Source organism: Salarias fasciatus, chromosome 3 (genome assembly GCF_902148845.1).
Source record: "Salarias fasciatus chromosome 3, fSalaFa1.1, whole genome shotgun sequence".
Lineage (NCBI taxonomy): Eukaryota > Metazoa > Chordata > Actinopteri > Blenniiformes > Blenniidae > Salarias > Salarias fasciatus.
The window spans coordinates 28754789-28772690 of NC_043747.1; the positions used below are offsets into that span (position 1 = coordinate 28754789).

General features: G+C 43.5%; 1 protein-coding gene across 1 annotated transcript; it reads right to left on the reverse strand.

Moving 5' to 3' along the window:
* Positions 1 to 345: 345 nt before the first annotated feature.
* LOC115408915 (uncharacterized) lies at positions 346 to 13980 on the reverse strand. Its single transcript, XM_030119886.1, has 3 exons — positions 12453 to 13980; positions 10766 to 10768; positions 346 to 358 (listed from the first exon to the last, which is right to left on the reverse strand). The coding sequence occupies exon 1, from the start codon at positions 13965 to 13967 to the stop codon at positions 12594 to 12596; it is 1374 nt and encodes a 457-aa protein (XP_029975746.1). The 5' UTR covers positions 13968 to 13980; the 3' UTR covers positions 346 to 358; positions 10766 to 10768; positions 12453 to 12593.
* Positions 13981 to 17902: the final 3922 nt, after the last annotated feature.

The following is a 17902-nucleotide window of genomic DNA, read 5'->3' on the forward strand; positions in this document are numbered from 1 at the left end:
TGTGCAATGCCCCGGCGACTTTTCAGCGGCTTATGAATGTCGTTTTGTCTGGTTTACCATTTTGTGAGGCATACATTGATGATCTGGTTATTTGTTCTGCCACATGGAGTGGGCACCTGAACCATTTGAGTTCTGTTTTTGCGCGTCTGAGTCAGGCTAATCTGACCATTAATTTGTCCAAATGCGAATTTGGTCAAGCAACGGTGACTTATCTGGGAAAAAGAGTTGGGGGAGGTCAGGTGCGCCCTGTTCAGGTGAAGGTGGGGGCCATTCTCTCTGTTCCGGTTCCCACCACACGGACTGAGCTGCGCCGGTATCTGGCGATGGTGGGCTACTACAGGGGTTTTTGTAAAAACTTCTCGGCTGTGGCCCTTTGACGGACTTGCTTAGTCCGAAAGTCGATTTCCGCTGTCCTGTTGCAGGGTGGATCTGATGGGGTGGAGCATCCAGTTTCATATTTTTCAAAGAAACTCAATAAACATCAAAAATGGTACTCCACCATTGAGAAGGAGGCGCTGGCGTTGGTCCTGGCACTGGAACACTTTGAAGTTTATGTCGGTGGTTCCAGTGCTCCCACAGTCGTCTTCACAGACCATAACCCACTGGTGTTTCTGGACCACATGAGGAAAAAAAATCGGCGCCTCATGAACTGGTCTTTGCGGCTGCAATCATTTCACATCGTTATCAAGCATATTCGCGGGAAAGATAACGTGGTGGCCGATGCTCTCTCACACCTGTAGATGTTTGTTTTGCACTGAATAGGTCGATCATTATGGGGGTTTTTTTTGCCTTGCTCGATCCTATTCAGTGTCTCTGGGTGGGGGTGTGATGTGCTGCGGGCACATCGTGGTTTTTTTTTTACAGACAGTTTCCAATTTTTTTCCCTTCAGATATTTAGGGAATATTTATCCTGTTTTGTGTTTTGTTACTTTTCTGAAGTAATTATCTTTTTCCTTTTTTGTTCGGTTTTGATTGGAGCGAGTCGCACCGCCGTGCTATAAATAGCAGCGTGGAGGCGGCGCTCTTGGTTGTCGTTCGGTCTCTCTCTCGCTCGCTCACCCACCTCGTTACACCTGTCGCCAGGTGCGCTCGCCGGTGCGCCTTGGACTCTGGCTCCGACAGGCAAGTATGTTGCTGGCCAGGACATGCTAGCCAGCTAGCCGGCTTCATGTTTTTCCCGTTTCTTTTTTTTTCCTTTTTTTTCTGATCGCTGTCTTTTCCGTCCAGGTGTGACCAGCCGTCCCGTTTTCGCCTTTCTTTTGATCGGGTTTAGTTGGGGTTTTGTCTTTAGTTTGGACGAGGGATCAGCTTCGATGGCTGCATCGCAGCTGGGCTGTGAACTCGTCTTTTTCTTAAGTTTGGCTGGCGCATCTGGGCCTCCTTTCGTTTGATACTTTGTTTCATTTTGATGTAACTTTTCGGGTATGGGTGAAAAGGGTTCGTTTCTCTTCCAGAGCTCCGTCAACTCATCACATGAAGACACCGACTCGGTGGAGAACATTAAATAAATAGTTGAACCCTTATCGATGTTTTGTCCTGTGTCCTTAAAGAATATGTTTGACTCTCCCGGTCATAACAACTGCGGAAAAAGATGCAATGATGGGAAAACGTTAATACAGAATAAGAGTGACGATGATGATTACATTGATTGGCCAATCCCAAATATAATAAGCTATGGTAACCTATAAACAAACCTAATTCTTCACAACAAAACAAACTAAACATACTCCCAGCTACCCCACAAATAAAGTGTGTCTATGGGTGAGGGCGAGTTACGCAGCCAGGACGGCCGGCCCATTAAATCCTGCCTTCACAGTGTGAAAAAAATAAACTAATGTAATAAATCTCTACACAACAGTGAACACGGTAGTTGGAGCACTGCAGCGTCTCCAGAGGGGCCAGTTACAGATTCGGGTAAAATATTATATCCTCCATCAAAGCACAGCAAACCAAGTGTTTTTCATTTCCAAAAATTAATTTTAGAACGAACATATTTTCTGAATAAATACCTTTGTCCTGTCGAGCCTGCAGTCCCAGAATCAAATGAACAGAGTGAGGACGGGACGGTGTGGGAAGGTGTCCGTCCTGGTGCGCAGCCGGGGAGACTTATTTTACAAATTTTAATATGTTCTTGATTATTATTGACGGTTAATAACACAACTGTTTTGTGTGTGTTGGTGTGTGTGTGCGTGTTTATCAAGGAAACGAGTGCGCGGAGTGTGAGAGGTGACGCTGCACAAATGCGCTGTAAAAAGTCAAATAAATTTTCAAACCTGATTTGAGGCATTAATACAGCAGACATGAGGCATTAAAAGGTTTGCTGATCCTCTTGACTTAATATTTTGTTCATTTATGTTAATTTCTAATACATTAGATTACAGAAAAACAACCTGTTGGTGTGCTCCTGCACAAAAACAGTAAACAATGTATGATGGTCTGGCTGACCGTTGCAGCCTTTGGAGGGGGTGTAACATCAGCGGTGGCCGAGCGTTTACGGCGTTGCTTTAACGGAGGCCAACTTCTGTTAAACGGTGGTGAATGGTGGTGAACGGTTATGAGCGGTGATGGATTTTTTTCACCGGGGTTTAAGGATCATCGTGTTGCTCTCAGGAGTGAAGGAGCTGCAGGTCGCTCAGCTGTGAGGCATTCAGGGTCCAAAGTCACAATCCAGTTCTTTTCAGATCAGAGGTCTTGTTAAACATTTGTAAATACACACAGTCAGCGCTTCTATATGAGCGCGCGTGTGTGTGTGTGGTGACAAGGCCTGTGGTAATCTGACTTCACATTTAATCAAAAGCAGGAAGTCACACAGAGACCACTCGTTGACTCTGTCCTGTTTTGAAAGTGTTCCCATGGCAACAAAGGTTTTCAGTCAGTGGAGGGGGTATTTCAGGTCATGGTGGTTTATCTGCAACACACACACACACGTTTGTACAGCTATAGTTGTGAGGACACTCATTGACATAATGCATTTCCAAGCCCCTTACCCTAACCATCAAAAATTAATGCCTAACCCTAACCCAGACCCTAAACTTAACCTAAACCCATTTGTAACCCGAAACCAAAAACCAAGTCTTAACCCTCAAAAAGGTGAAAAAAGGTCTGTCGAAAAGTGAGGACCAGCAACAATGAACTCACTTTCCAAAATTGTCCTCACTTGTAAGGTTATAAACCCATGGTCCTCACAAAAGGTCCTCACAACTATAGCTGCACAAGTGTACACACACACACACACACACACACACACACACACACACACACACGCACACACCTGAGGAGTCCTGCAAAGAACATGTGGCTGAGGAGGTACAGTCGATGGCTCCTCACCAGACTCCAGGACCAGCTCTGTGGCTGCTGTGCTCGTCTCGGTCAGTGGCTCCAGCCCCAAAATATTTCAGAATTGCCCCTGAATTTACAATTAAGACACAATATGTATGTTAGATCACACTGACATCCCACATGCATCAGTTACTTAATTGAAATGACCATAATGCACATTTTATTAAAATTTGTCAACATCGTATTAGCTGAGCAGGACACACTGCAAATTATTTAAAAAGCCATCTCACATGTATCTTACAAAATGCCATGTCAATTTATGAAGTTACTGATTTTAGCATATAGCAGATAGGAATAAAAATAAGTCCACAGTCAGGATGCCTGTGTGAATTTGCACTTCTTGTTGTACTTGAAACACAAACTATACCAGGCTGCCCTCTGGGTGAAATTAGCTGCATGACATGATGCCTCAGTTACAATAGTTGGTAGTTCAGCAAAACTAAATACCAGATACAGTGGTCTTCTGTGGCTTAGCAACATATTAGCAAAATCCATAATTTCACTCACATCACTCGTAAAAATATGAATACCTTTATCTTTTGCCAGTTTCTCCTGTTCTTATTTTCTGCTTTTTCTAAACTGGGCCCCTGATACAGTAGCTTCTTTGGTCTTTTACTTGGATCCATGATCAAAACATTAACTTTCGCCAGAACCTTCCGGTCACAGTTCACCCGAGTCCGGAGTCACGTGACGTAAACAAATTTACGTAGATTTTTTTTTCAATTTTTTTTTCACATAACCCAATCAGTTTCTGTGGGTCTGTATTAATTATGAAATACAATTAATTTTGAAGCAGTGTGTGTTGGCATCAATCTAACTCCCCGCCTCTTCAGACAGCCTGAACGGACACACAAGCGTTACAAATGAGGTCGCCCCAGCACCCACGCTACTAACTTAACATGGAAATGAGTGCAAGTGTGGAAAACTGGCGTTTTTTTGTTTTTTTTTCTCGTGCGCACAGCGCCAGTGTGCCCTCACATAGATTGCGCCCTGGCCGGTCGCCCACATTGCCCATAGCTAAAACCGGCCCTGTGTTACAATGTGTTTCAGTTTGTGTTACAGTGTGTGTTCTGTGTTCCAGATGTGGATCCAGTGTATTCAGATGTCAGAGTTCCAGATGTTTCTTACGGAGAAATAGTCTTCAAAGAGAAACGAAGCCAAGGGAAGAAGTCAGGTAAGAACTGACCCTGGTTCTCCTGTCAGTCTGACCCTGGTTCTCCTGTCAGTCTGACCCTGGTTCTCCTGTCAGTCTGACCCTGGTTCTCCTGTCAGTCTGACCCTGGTTCTCCTGTCAGTCTGACCCTGGTTCTCCTGCTTGTGGTTCTGTTGCTCCAGAGCTCAGATAAAGTGTGGACCAGTGGATCAGAGCAGAGTCTTTCCAGATGTTCCTGTCAGAGTGAATCAGCAGTAGAGTCCAGTAGAAGCAGCTCCTGTGCTTTAGTGTGTATCAGCTGCTCTCAGAGTGTTTTCACAGATGGAGCCGCCTCCTGCTGCTTCTTCCTGTTTCACAGGAAACATTCTGGTTTGAATCAAGTCTGGATTCTGGTTCTACTTTTTCTCTTCAGGATCAAACTCTGAATCAAATGTCTCAATGTTTCACTTGGTTTATTTCCTGTTGGTGTTTTCAGAGATTCCTCCAGAGCCTGACGTGGTCTACTCCTCCCTGAGGTGACCCCCCAGTCCAGACCCATCCAGACCCAGACCTCCACACTGCTGAGTTCTACTGAGTTCTGCTGAGTTCTACTGAGTTCTACTGAGTTCATAATGATTTCTATTGGTCTTTTATTGAGTTTTATTGAGTTCAGACTGGATTCTTATAATAATTATAATGCATAGGTTGTATATAGCGCTTTATTGGACACTAAAAGACGCTTTACATTGCATTATTCATTCTTTCCCTACTGGGTGGTGGTAAGCTATGACTGTAGCCACAGCTGTCCTGGGCAGACTGATGGAAGCGAGGCTGCTTTTTATTGAATTTCAACTGCTTTTTCTTGAGTTTTATTACTGAGTTAAGATTGTATTGAGATTTCTTTTTCTTGGACTGTTGGTATTTAGTTTGAACAGGTGTTTAAGTTTATTTAGTTTCATAGTTTTCATTGAAATGTATTCAGTTTTTTTCTCTATCTGTCGTCTCTCTGGTGGTTAAACAGTCACTCCTCATATTAAATAACCAAAAATTAACTTTTTATTCAGATTGTTCTTTCTTCAGCCTTCTGAAGGTTTTTCACAAGTGCTGGCTGAACGTGCTGTGCTTTTTATTTCTAATGTTTTCTGATTTTATTTTCAACCAGTTTCTGTGTTCCACTGGTTTTTGGCTGATTTTCTGTTTTTTCACTGGTTTTGTAGGAAATCCAGATAAAAGCTGAGAAACATGTTCAGAGATCAGGAGGATTTGAACTGAAGCTTCTGTTGGTGAAGAATAAACGTTGGTCTCAGAGTCTCTGTGTGGTTTCAGACAAACATCAGATGGAAAGTTTGACTTATTGTGGTTAGGATGTGGTTAACACACACACACACACACACACGCACAGTCTCGTATTTCTATCCTTGTGGGGACCTTCCATTGACTCCCATTCATGTCTAGCCCCTAACCCTGACCCTTACCCTAACCCTAACCCACACCACAACAAAGCCTAACCCTAAAGAAATGTTTTTGCACTTTTACTTTTTTCAGTAACAACAACATGGTCAAGAAAACACTGTTTCTCCTACTTAGGACCGGAAAAAGGTCCCCACAAGGCACGTCGTTCCACATTTTGCTATCCTTGTGGGGACATTTGGCCCCGACAAGGATAGAAATACGAGAACACACACACACACACACACACACACACACACACACACACACACACACACACACACACACACACACACACACTTGGCGGGGCAAGGTGCAGTCTTGTGTGTGTGTGTGTGTGTGTACATGCATGCAGTGCTAAGACTTACAACAGCTAAACAATCATCATTAATCTCTGACTGCTGAGACTCTGAGCAGTTCTGGGGCTTTGAGCAGAAAGAAAAGAGTGAAAGGACTGAGTCTGGAAGACTTTGTGACTTTTTGCTCCCTGTCACTATAAATTGTTACTCATCTGTGTGTGTGTGTGTGTATACACGCGTACATATACACACACAATCTTTATTTCTAAAATAGAAAGAGAAAAAACAAAAAGGAGCAAAGAAAAAACAGTAACAATGAAGGAAGTTTAAAATAAACAAGCTTGATGTGCAGCAGTTCTCCTGATCCACCAGCAGGGGACGGAAGAGTCCACAGACTGAGAAACATGTTTCTCATCAGAGTGAAACAGCAGGTCCAGTTTTTAAAGATCCAACATAGAGTTGCCAACCGTTCCTTGAAAAACGGAATCGTTCCGTATTTGGATGTAAAAGTGTGCGTTCCGTATTGAGCTTAAAAGGAACGCACTTTGTTCCGTATTTCTGTGAGAGTCAACACGTGAGCAATGGAACTTGCGCTTTTTTTTTGAAAACTTACGGTAAATTGTTCAGCGGCTCTCTGACGTTCTGTGGCCAATGAGCTGACAGAGATGGCTCGACAACACAGAATCACCAGGTGCGTTCACGATGGCAAAGCCAGAGGTAGACGGAGCTAGATGAAGCAGACGGCGCAGCCGTGGGGCGGAGTTATCAGTCTGCCTCCAAGTCGGACAACCCTATGTTCTCCATGTTGGTGTTTCTCATGACTCCACTGTGGGGGGTGTTTACAGGCCCGGCGTCCGGGGTGGCAATGCCCCCCCCCCCCCCCCCCCCCCCCCCCCCCGCCTGTGCCTCCTTGCCCCCCCTGGCTGTCAGAGGGGTAATTTTGTTTTTCTTATTAAAAACAAAAGAATTCATAATTTCTTGTGTGTGTCACATTGTGTTAATTCATATTCAGTTAACTGAAATGAATAAAATTTAAAAAAACAAAATAATTTTAAGTTACGTTTTGGCTTCTGTTATGTGAAGCGTGCTGCTGCTGCGGACCAGGCATCAAGGGGGGCAGACTGCCTCGCCCCCTCAGTCCAAAAAATTAATAAATAAAGTTTTCAGTCTATTATATGCTTAAAAAAACAACAGCAAACTCCACTGGCTCGGTCAAATCAATATGAAGTGTTGTGCTATTCAAAATTCCAAAAAAAAAAAAGAAAAGTGGAGACTCCAGCTCTACTAAAGGTGAGGGCTGGTTATTTTATCATTTGTTTTATTACTATTTGTGCTTTTTACCAATGTGATTAATGATCATACGTTGTTGGACAGAGTAGAACAGGCCTCTGATCTGTGGATTCTGTTTTTGTGTTGCTCCGTTACTTTTTCGCCACCTTTGCGCCCCCCCCCCCCCCCCCCCCCCCCCCCCCCCCCCCCCCCCACACTGGACTGGAGCCGGGACTGGGTGTTTATTTATGCAAATAAAGCGTGTTGTCATCAAACTGATGAGGAGGGGGCTCGGGTCCAATCCCCTGCCTGTATGAACCAGAGAGGAGGGCCAGGTAGCGGTGAGTTGCTCTCGAGCAGCTCACGCGGCTCCTCTGTGACTGATCTCGTTTGGGTCTCGCGAGTTTTCGATGCCCTACGTAGGTCCTACGTATCAGTGACGCTGGGCCACATCTGGGCGGGGCGGCTCAAAAGTCTTACAGGTCTGCCTCTGGCTTTCTCATGTCGAACGCACCTACTCTTATCTCATTAGTCAAAAAAAGACCGTTCCTGGGAGGCTACGGCAGCTCATTGGCCAGTTGTCAGTTTGGTCACAGAGCGCATGGGAGGAAGGAAATCAAAACATTACAGCAGCGCAGCATGGCTTCCAGAGACATGTAAGTTTGTGCCGTTTCCATATCGGATATATCATGTTTAGTTCATTGATTTGTGTCTGCTGCTGCAGACTGTGGAGTGTTTTCAGTTTAGAAACGGAAACTTGTTGGTTTTTTTGTTTAGAAGGTTTTTCAGTTTTGATTTTGCACTTTTTTAGTTGAAAATAAAAAAAAGAACATGTTAAAATCCAGAAGAGACAGCAGCTGTTTGTTATTTTGCACATTTAGCAACAAATATAGAATAGAATAGGAATAGAAGACTTTATTAATCTCACAGTGGAGAAATGTACAGGTGTATCGGCTCATAGAACCCACAGCGGGGTGCAAAAGTAATGAATGGTGCAATAATTAACAAGTTATAGTGCAAATCATACTAGGATGGACAATAGAAGCTAAAGACAATGAAGATTTCCTGCTTTTTCTTCATCATGTTGGTGGGTAAAAATGAGCCTGTATATTCATCTGGGATGCATTTCACTCTTCTGAAAAGACATTATGTTTATTTACTCCTTTTTTAGTGATGTTTGAAGGTTCCATGCACTCTTTTTCAACTTATTCTTTCTGTTAATTATATGCACGCACACCTAGCTCTCACATTGTGTAGTGACAAGGGCTGTTTTGGAGCTAATAATTACCCCCTGATGTATTTCTAACATACCTGTTTTGGGGTTGTTGTTTTTTAAGAGCAGCTCCAACAAGATCTGCCACCAGAGAAGACAGCTGGAGCTTCTCCGACGCTGCACTGCGCGTCCTGATCACCATGGAAACCAAGTCGCCGTTCTGCGGTCATCTGAAAGTGATTACAACATTATCGTTCTTCACTGTTGTTTATTTCTGATAAAATAAACGTGTATTTCCCCTTACAGCGGTCTGCATGCTCCTCCTTACTTCCATCTTACAACAAGTCCCAATATGAAACGACCACATGGCTCATTTATGATCCAAATATTAAGACTGCTCACAAAGGCTCTGAGAGGGTAAAGGTCACAGACTCTGATTCCCCCAGTGTCATCAGCTGATAAAGTCATTTCCATTCAACTTAGGAAGTTGAAATGTTAGTGTGTTGTTCTGTCTTCCCTCAGGATCACATCTGCGGTGGTTTATCTCCATCAAGTCCTTTCTGCTGCCCATACAGGGCGCCGCAGTGTCCAGTTAAAAGAATCAATAAAGCATCATCATTTGGTCAGATTTGCTCCAAATAAGCTGAGATTTGTGGGATGTGTTCACACCTCTGCCAGAAAGTCATATGTAGAATTTGGAAGCCCCACTTCCTTCCTGAAGCTACTTCCTGTTTGGGAGGAGCTTATGAAAAAAGTCCAACGGTTCATGATTTTATAGCTCCCAGAGGCCTCGCAGTTCAAGTTTTAGGTCTGTATCTGCTGTGGAGGTCAAATAAGAGCAATAGAGCAACGGAGGTCAAAGGTCATAACAGGCTTCATGTCTCAGCGAGGCCTCAGAGGGTTTAATGACATTGTGGGGCACCTCTAGAGGACTGTCTGACAATAATCCAGCTGTCACAGCATGAAGAAAGAAAGAAACAGGCCTTGTAGTGTGTATTTTACACTGAAGTTGGAGAGAAGGCCTCTGCAGCTCCGTCTGGTGGATCCAGAGCAGCACATCTGTGTTGAGAGGTTCTCCTTCATGCTGAAGTACGCCACCATGCTGCACATCAGTTGTGTGAAGGGAGCTAGAGCTTGCACTAATTATTCTTACAGAATACTCAAATATGCATGAATGAAGAGAACATCAACCAAAAAGAAGTTTTTGTGAGCCAATCACACACTAACCATGTTAACAGCTCATAACAGTCCATCCATCCTCAGTAACACCAGGCAGCCTCTACATGAGACTCTGTCAGCTCAGAGGAGCCACAGATCAGACCGTCTCCTCTCAGCGCTGTAGGACAGAGCGCTTTAGGAGATCATTCGTTCCTGCTGCCATTCGATTTTATAATGAGCACTGTTAATGTAACATTATGTGCTGGGGTTTATACACGGGATTCTTCTTTGTTTTCTGTTGTTTTTTAAATGCTATTTATTGTTATTCTGTCCTGTTTTATGTGTTGCTACTGAATGACCCTTGAATTTCCCCATGTGGGGATTAATAAAAGTATCTATCTAAAAGTCCATTTTTCAGGATTGGCCTTCTTCTCCTCTGCACACACGCACGTGACGCTGGTGTTGTGCTGCTTTCAGATCGACTTTTATCCTCAGGTACACACCAAAGGTATGAATAAAGTTCTATCTTAAAGAAATGAGTAGATTTGTCACCCTTTTCTTCTTTGTTGTCGTTACGTCAATTCTTCATAATCTACTGGAATAGTATTAAAACAGTTTAAAACGTTTGATCTTAATGTTATAACACATAACTGCAGACAGAGTGATCGATTTAATGATTGCTTGATTTATAACAAACTTTTTTTCAGCAAATGTATGAAGATGAAAACACACATCTGATTCAAAATAAATATTACTCTTAAAATTAAACAGAACTTGTTATATAATGCACAGAAGCGTATTTATAGACAAATATAATTAGTTTAAGAGCAGAAACTCGCTCCGTTTAACAAAAAAAAAATCAGTCCGTGACGTACTTCCGGGTCAGAGTTCAGAGTCCATAGCAACAGCCTAGCAACCAGCGGGGCGGCATTTTAGAAGACAAAATAGACAGATTGCGCATTTAAACAAAAAAACTACAGATCGCATCCATAAACCGAGTGGAAAATATGAAGATAAAAATGTACATTTATTGCTAGAGAAGCATTGTGTAAATTATAATTTAGAGACTTCTCCGTTCAATAGTCTTTTTTTTTTTAAATGTTTCATATTGTGGCTTCTGATCTGTTTCAGAAACTATTTTAGTGATTTTGTTATGTTTTGAAAGTCTACCTGAAGTCATTATTTAATGCAGAGAATTGTATTTGTGCTCAAACTTCTCGGAGCAAAGCCCTCTGTTAAAAAAAAAAAAAAACACTCCTTCAGTCCGTGATTCTCCGTGATAATATTTACATGACCAATAGCAGATACTTGATTTTAAAATATAGATCTTGGTCATAACTTGGATCATGAATTAATATTTGGATCATAAATGAGCCATGGGTCGTTTCATATTGGGACTTGTTGTAAGATGGAAGTAAGGAGGAGCACGCAGACCGCTGTAAGGGGAAATACAGAAATAATCAACAGTGAAGAACGATAATGTTGTAATCACTTTCAGATGACCGCAGAACCGCGTCTTGGTTTCCATGGTGATCAGGACGCGCAGTGCAGCGTCGGAGAAGCTCCAGCTGTCTTCTCTGGTGGCAGATCTTGTTGGAGCTGCTCTTAAAAAACAACAACCCCAAAACAGGTATGTTAGAAATACATCAGGAGGTAATTATTAGCTCCAAAACAGCCCTCGTCACTACACAATGTGAGAGCTAGGTGTGCGTGCATGTGATTAACGGCAAGAATAAGTTGAAAAAGACTGCATGGAACCTTCAAACATCACTAAAAAAGGAGTAAATAAACATAATGTCTTTTCAGAAGAGTGAAATGCATCCCAGATGAATATACAGGCTCATTTTTACCCACCAACATGATGAAGAAAAAGCAGGAAAAAAAATCCGTCTCAGACCAAGGGTAATGAAAAAATAAAAAAAAGATATGTTGAAGACGAACATAATAAGGGACAGAATAGGTTCGTCTAAAACGTATTTGAGAATGCAGTTTAGTTTTCTCAGAACGTAATTTTGTGGAGACAGGGTTGGTTTTTATAGTCTGCAATAGGTATAACTGTGGCCACATGCTGTTATATGTGCGTTTTTCACCCCCAAAAAACCTTGTGTTGGGTTCAGAATCCAATAGCCTTGGCTTACTCGTGAATGTCTATATGAGTAGGAAAAAACTTCCACAGTACTCCGGTGTAAAAATGAAAAAACAAAGTCTTTAATCCACAGTTCGTTATTTCTTCTTACAGGAGTATTCCAATCTAAGTCTTCCTAAACAATAAACAATTCTACGGTAAGAAAACCATGTGGCTCAGTCCTTAATTACTTCAGTTCCAACTTCCTCAATTCTCTTCGACGCCTGCTCCCTGCATGCCGTTTTTTCATCCTTCTTAAAGCGACAGTAACCTATTTTACTACAACCAAATACAATTACAAAACACTGTCTTTAGATATAATTATCTTTCAAATAAACATGAATTAAACCAAATCAATCTTAAACAGCATTTTAACAATATTTTCTTAAATTATTTATTCAATGAACTTAACTCTCAAACAAAATGTGAATTGTGCTTACTTATTAATTAAACATGAATTTACATCACTTGGCTCCCACATACCGGCCCCTAATTGTGCTCTTAACTAGACACAATTACCAAACAACAAATTAAACGGAGCCAAGATCTTAAAATCCTCAGGTGAAAACAGTCCCTGTTCACAGTCTTTTAGGTAGTGGGCTTCATGCCTCACTCAGCTTCTTGTAAGAGGCAAATTTTTGTGATGGGTCTGTCCAAAGTGTTGGTCTTTGTTTTAATCCGGACCTGGCGTACCAGCCCAAATTTGTCTGGCACTGTGTGGATGACCCTTCCGGTAACCCATGAGTTGCGTGGAGCTGAGTCATCAACGATTACCACAATGTCTCCAGTGGTGAAGTTGCGGGATGGATAGTTCCATTTTTGGCGCTCTTGCAGCTCTGGAAGATATTCTCTTGCCCATCGCTTCCAGAATAGGTCTGCCATATACTGGATCTGTTTCCATCTTTTTCGTGCATACAGATCTTGTTTGTCAAAAAGACCGGGGGGCAGAGATGGCTTGGGCTTGAGCAGCAACAGGTGATTGGGCGTCAGCGCTTCTAGGTCATTTGGATCGCTGGTAGCTTTAGTTATCGGCCTGCTATTCAGAATCGCTTCTGCCTCACATAGCAGGGTGTGTAAGCTCTCCTCATCAAGCACCTGTTCCTTCAGTGTGGTACTCAGAATCTTTTTTACTGACTTGATCAGTCTCTCCCAAACACCTCCATGGTGGGAACCAGTGGGAGGATTAAATATCCACTGGATGCCATTTTGATGCAAGGTGCTTTCAATCTTGGAGACATTCCATTCCTCAATGGCTTTTTTTAGCTCACGTTCGGCTCCAACAAAATTGGTTCCATTGTCAGAGCGCAGGATTTTGACCTGACCTCTTCTTGCCACAAAGCGACGCAGAGCGTTTATAAAGGAATCCGTGTCGAGTGATGATGCAACCTCTAAGTGCACAGCACGAACTGCCAGACACGTAAAAATAACACCATATCTCTTGACTGTGCTTCTTCCACGTTTTACTTCAAATGGGCCAAAGTAGTCCACTCCAGTGTTGGTAAATGGAGGGTCATCTGGCATGACTCTGTCTCGAGGTAAGTCAGCCATTTGCTGTTGTCCTGCAGCACCATGTGAGCGTCGACAGATGATGCACTTGGATAGGATCCTCCTTATTGCTGAATTTGCACCTGGGATCCAGTACTTGGTCCGTAGTTTGGATAGCACGTGATTGCGGCCGCTGTGACCTAAGTTTTCATGGATCTCTTTTAGGATCAGGTTTGTGACGTGAAGATTCTTGTCCAGAATTGCTGGTTGCTTGGACTCTTCAGGCAAAGCAGACCTGTTTAGTCTCCCACCAACTCTGAGAATGCCATCATGAAGAACAGGATTCAGCTTGAACAGGCTACTGCTTCTCTTTATGCCTTCACATCTTTGAAGTGCAGAGATCTCCTTGGAAAATGTTTTTCTCTGGCAGTATCGAATGATCTCTTGTTCAGCTTCTGTAAGATCCTCCACAGTGAGTCTCTGAGTGTCAGCGCTCATGACATCTGACTTGAAGGTCCTCATCTCCATCTCAACTTCTGGTGTACCTTTGATTGCACTTAATTCTTTCCTCTTTCGACTCAGTCTCAGCAAAATGCTCTTTACTTTCATCAGCCAGGCAACCGCTTTCTTGAGGCACATCCAAGATGAGAAGTACTGCATGAGCTCTCGTACAGCATCTCGTTGTTCTTCGGTAGCAGTTGCACAAACCATGGCGTTCCTTACCTCTGGGTCCTCCATGGTTAGATCCCCAGGGTGTTCCAGGTTTTCAGGCCACTCTTCCGTGGGTTTAGAGAGAAAGTCCGGCCCCTGTAACCAAGTGTGGCTTTGGACGAATTTCTTCGCATCGAGTCCCCTTGACGCACAGTCAGCTGGGTTCTGTGAAGTATTAACGTACCTCCACTGATGTGGCTCAGAGATTTTCAAGATGGTGTCCACACGATTAGCAACAAAAGTGCGAAATCTGCTTGTTTTGTTTTGAATGTATTTCAGCACAGTTGCACTGTCTGACCAAAACACTGATTCCTGTAGTTCAAGTTGCAGTTCCGTTCTCAATGTCTTATCCATGCGAGCAGCCATGGTAGCTGCAGTGAGCTCCAGTCGAGGGACTGTCATGTGCTTGAGAGGAGCCACTCTTGATTTTCCCATGACAAAGGCACAATGGGTTTCATTGTTGCTGTTCCTTTGTACCAGGTAACTAACCGTCCCATAACCTTCTTCGCTCGCATCTGCAAAGTGGTGGAGTTGGTTAAAAACGGACTCACCAAAGCCTTTAGGCTTGAAGCATCTTGGGACACTGATGTTCTCCAGCTGGCACAGTTGAGTTTTCCACATGGACCACTCACGAGCGAGTTCATCAGGTATGAGGGTATCCCAGCTTAACTTCATTCTGCAAAGCTCTTGCAGGATTTTCTTTGCTGTGAGTGTGACTGGGGCCAAAATACCCAATGGGTCATAAACAGAGCTTACAATGGATAGGATGTTTCTCCTGGTTGGAGTCTTATTTGGCATGATGATTTTGAACCTGAAACTGTCAGACTGGATACACCAGCAAACTCCCAGGGCTCTCTCTGTTGGAAGGACATCCCGATCCAAGTCAAGGTCTTTAACCTCTGTTGCCCTCTCTTCTTCTGGAATCATTGACAGCAGTGCTCTGCTATTGCTTATCCATTTGGTAAGTCTGAATCCGCCTTTTTCACATACAGCTCGCAATGTGTGGTACAACTGAACAGCTTCTTTTTCTGTGTGTACTGACTTCAAGCAGTCATCCACGTAGAAATTGTTGAGCACCGTTTCTACTGCTTCGTTGTTGCATTCATCTCTGTTGTCTTCAGCACACTTGCGCAACGCAAAGCTGGCACAGCTTGGAGATGAGGTCGCTCCGAACAGATGCACCACCATTTTGTACTCCACTAACTCCTGACTGATGTCGCCTGATGTCCACCAGAGGAACCGTAGAAGGTCAGAGTCTTCGTCAGGCACCTTAACCTGGTGGAACATAGCTTCGACGTCTGACATGACAGCTACTTCCTCTTGCCTGAACCGGTTGATTACACCAAGGAGGGTGCTGGTGAGATTCGGTCCCTGTAGCAGCTGATTGTTCAGTGTGATGCCCTGGTATGACGCGCCACAGTCAAAAACCACTCGGAGCTTGTGCTTCTTGGGATGATAAACCCCATGGTGTGGCAGGTACCAAACTTTACCATCCTCATGGTTGAGGTCTTTCACTGGTACTTTCACGGCATAGCCCCTTTCAATGATGCCATCCATAAATGAAGAATACTCTGTGTGGAAGTTTGGGTTTTTCAGAAACTTCCGCCTCAAGTTCAAAACACGTTGTTCAGCCACTTCACGATTGTTGGGCATCTTCACATCACCATTTCTGAGAGGCAAGGCAATGCTGTAATGTCCATCCACAAGCTTTGCTGATTTTGAAGCCATGTCCATGAATTGAAGATCTTCCCTGGACATCTCCAATCTCTCGTCTTGTTCGTACTCCGGAAAGTCACTCTTAAACTGCTGACTCCAGAGTTCATCCAGTCTGCTGACCGAAATGCGATTTGCTGATACTTGGGTCAGTCCACTTGTGCTGTGGGGAGCATCTTCACGGAGAAGTCCATTGATGGTCCAGCCAAGACGTGTTTTTACAGCATATGGGCCCTCATTTACGCTGGAGATGACCTGCCATGGTTCAATAGCTTTGGGTGCATTAGTACCAATAAGCAGCCCAATTTCTGCATCAATTTTTGGGATTTGAACCTGTTGAAGGTGGGACCACTTGTCAACGTCTTGTTGTAAGGGAATGTTGTCAGCACATGCTGGGATGGCCTTTTGGCTGTATGTATTTGGGAGGGTCAGAAAATCATTACAACCTAAGCTGCTTACTTCCAGACCGGCCACTATGTGACTACTAACAATCTTTTTCTCTCCCATGGTCTTCAGTAAGATGTTTGTTTTTCTGCCTGTGACATTAAGCTCTCTCATTAAGGCCTCAGTGCAGAAGCATGCAGTGCTTCCAGGGTCGAGAAAGGCATAGGTGGTTGTGACTGCTTGGCCCTTTTTGGTCTTGACTTGAACTGGAACTATTGCCAAGATGCTCTCTGAATTCTTTGTACTGCGAGTTGGCGTAGTCATACCTATGAAACCACTCACAATGGATTCAGGCAGTTTTTCTTCATCATCACATGGTTGTATTTCAGATTTTACTTCTTTGTTTGCAGCATTGTTCTTTGACTTTATGTGTAAAACTGTAGGATGTAATTGTGCACAAACTTGGCAACTCAGTTTCTCCTTACATGAATTACTCATGTGACCCTGTTTTAGACAACTGAAACACAGACCCTTTGCCCGCAAGAAGTCAATTTTCTCCTTGTGAAGACATTTCTTCATCTTCTTGCATTGTTCCATTGTGTGTTCACTCCCATAACAGAAAAGACAGGGTTTTGAAAATGCACATAGTTGATTACCATTGATTGTCATTTCTGACCTGGGCTTTGGAGACACCTGCTGGTGACTAGTGATAATTGCAGCTGTGGTGAAGCCTCTGCTGCTGACACTTCTTCTGTGCGACTTTTCATCTGGCTGACCTTTAGTCTGACCCTTGTAAGCAACATCCTTTATGTCACCAAACAGTGGGTGCAAGGCTTCCTTCGCTTGCTTGTTGATGAAGTCCACGAGGTCATTAAACTTGGCTCTACGATCTTCTCTGTCCTGGATTCCACAGACAAAAGTCCTCCACCTTTCCCTCAGTTTGTATGGCAGCTTAGCAATAATAGCACGCATGTTGGCTGTATTGTCTAGCTCGTCCATGTACTCCATATCAGTCATAGCATTGCGGCATCCTGTTAGATAGAGCCCAAATGAATGGAGAGCCTCCCCATCATCAGATTTGATTGTTGGCCAGTTCAGAGCCTTGTTGATATACGCCACTGAAATCTTGTAGGTATTTCCGAAATGTTCCTCCAGAAGTCTTTTGGCTTCATAATATCCACGCTCAGGTTCCATATGAAGACAACTCCTGATCAGTTCCCTTGGCTGTCCACTAGTGTACTGTTCCATATAGTACAATCTGTCTTTGCTGCTCTCTGTCTTGTCTTCTACTCCATGTTCAAATGCTCTGATGAACAGTCGATATTCCAGGGGATCTCCCTTGAACACTGGAATGCTCTGAGGTGGAAGGGTTGCCAATTTCTGTTGCTTAGTTAACATTTCAGCGACACCCTGTAAGGTCTCAGGTGACTGTAGCTTCTGCTGTCTGGGTGCATCAGGCGATGTCTGGTTAATTTGTGTCATGTCACTGATGTGCAGAGCCTTTTGTCCATTTGTGGTGAGCACAGGAGTCTTTGTTTGCTTGGGTGCCAGTACATCTCTGGTCTTGTTCGAAGCCAAATAGGAGTTCATTCCGTCACAAGGTGATGTTTTGGATGCAAGCTCTT

What these genes read in the sequence shown, in the direction of transcription:
- LOC115408915 (XM_030119886.1), bottom strand. Translation starts at nt 13,967, where the DNA reads ATGAGCGCTGACACTCAGAGACTCACTGTGGAGGATCTTACAGAAGCT.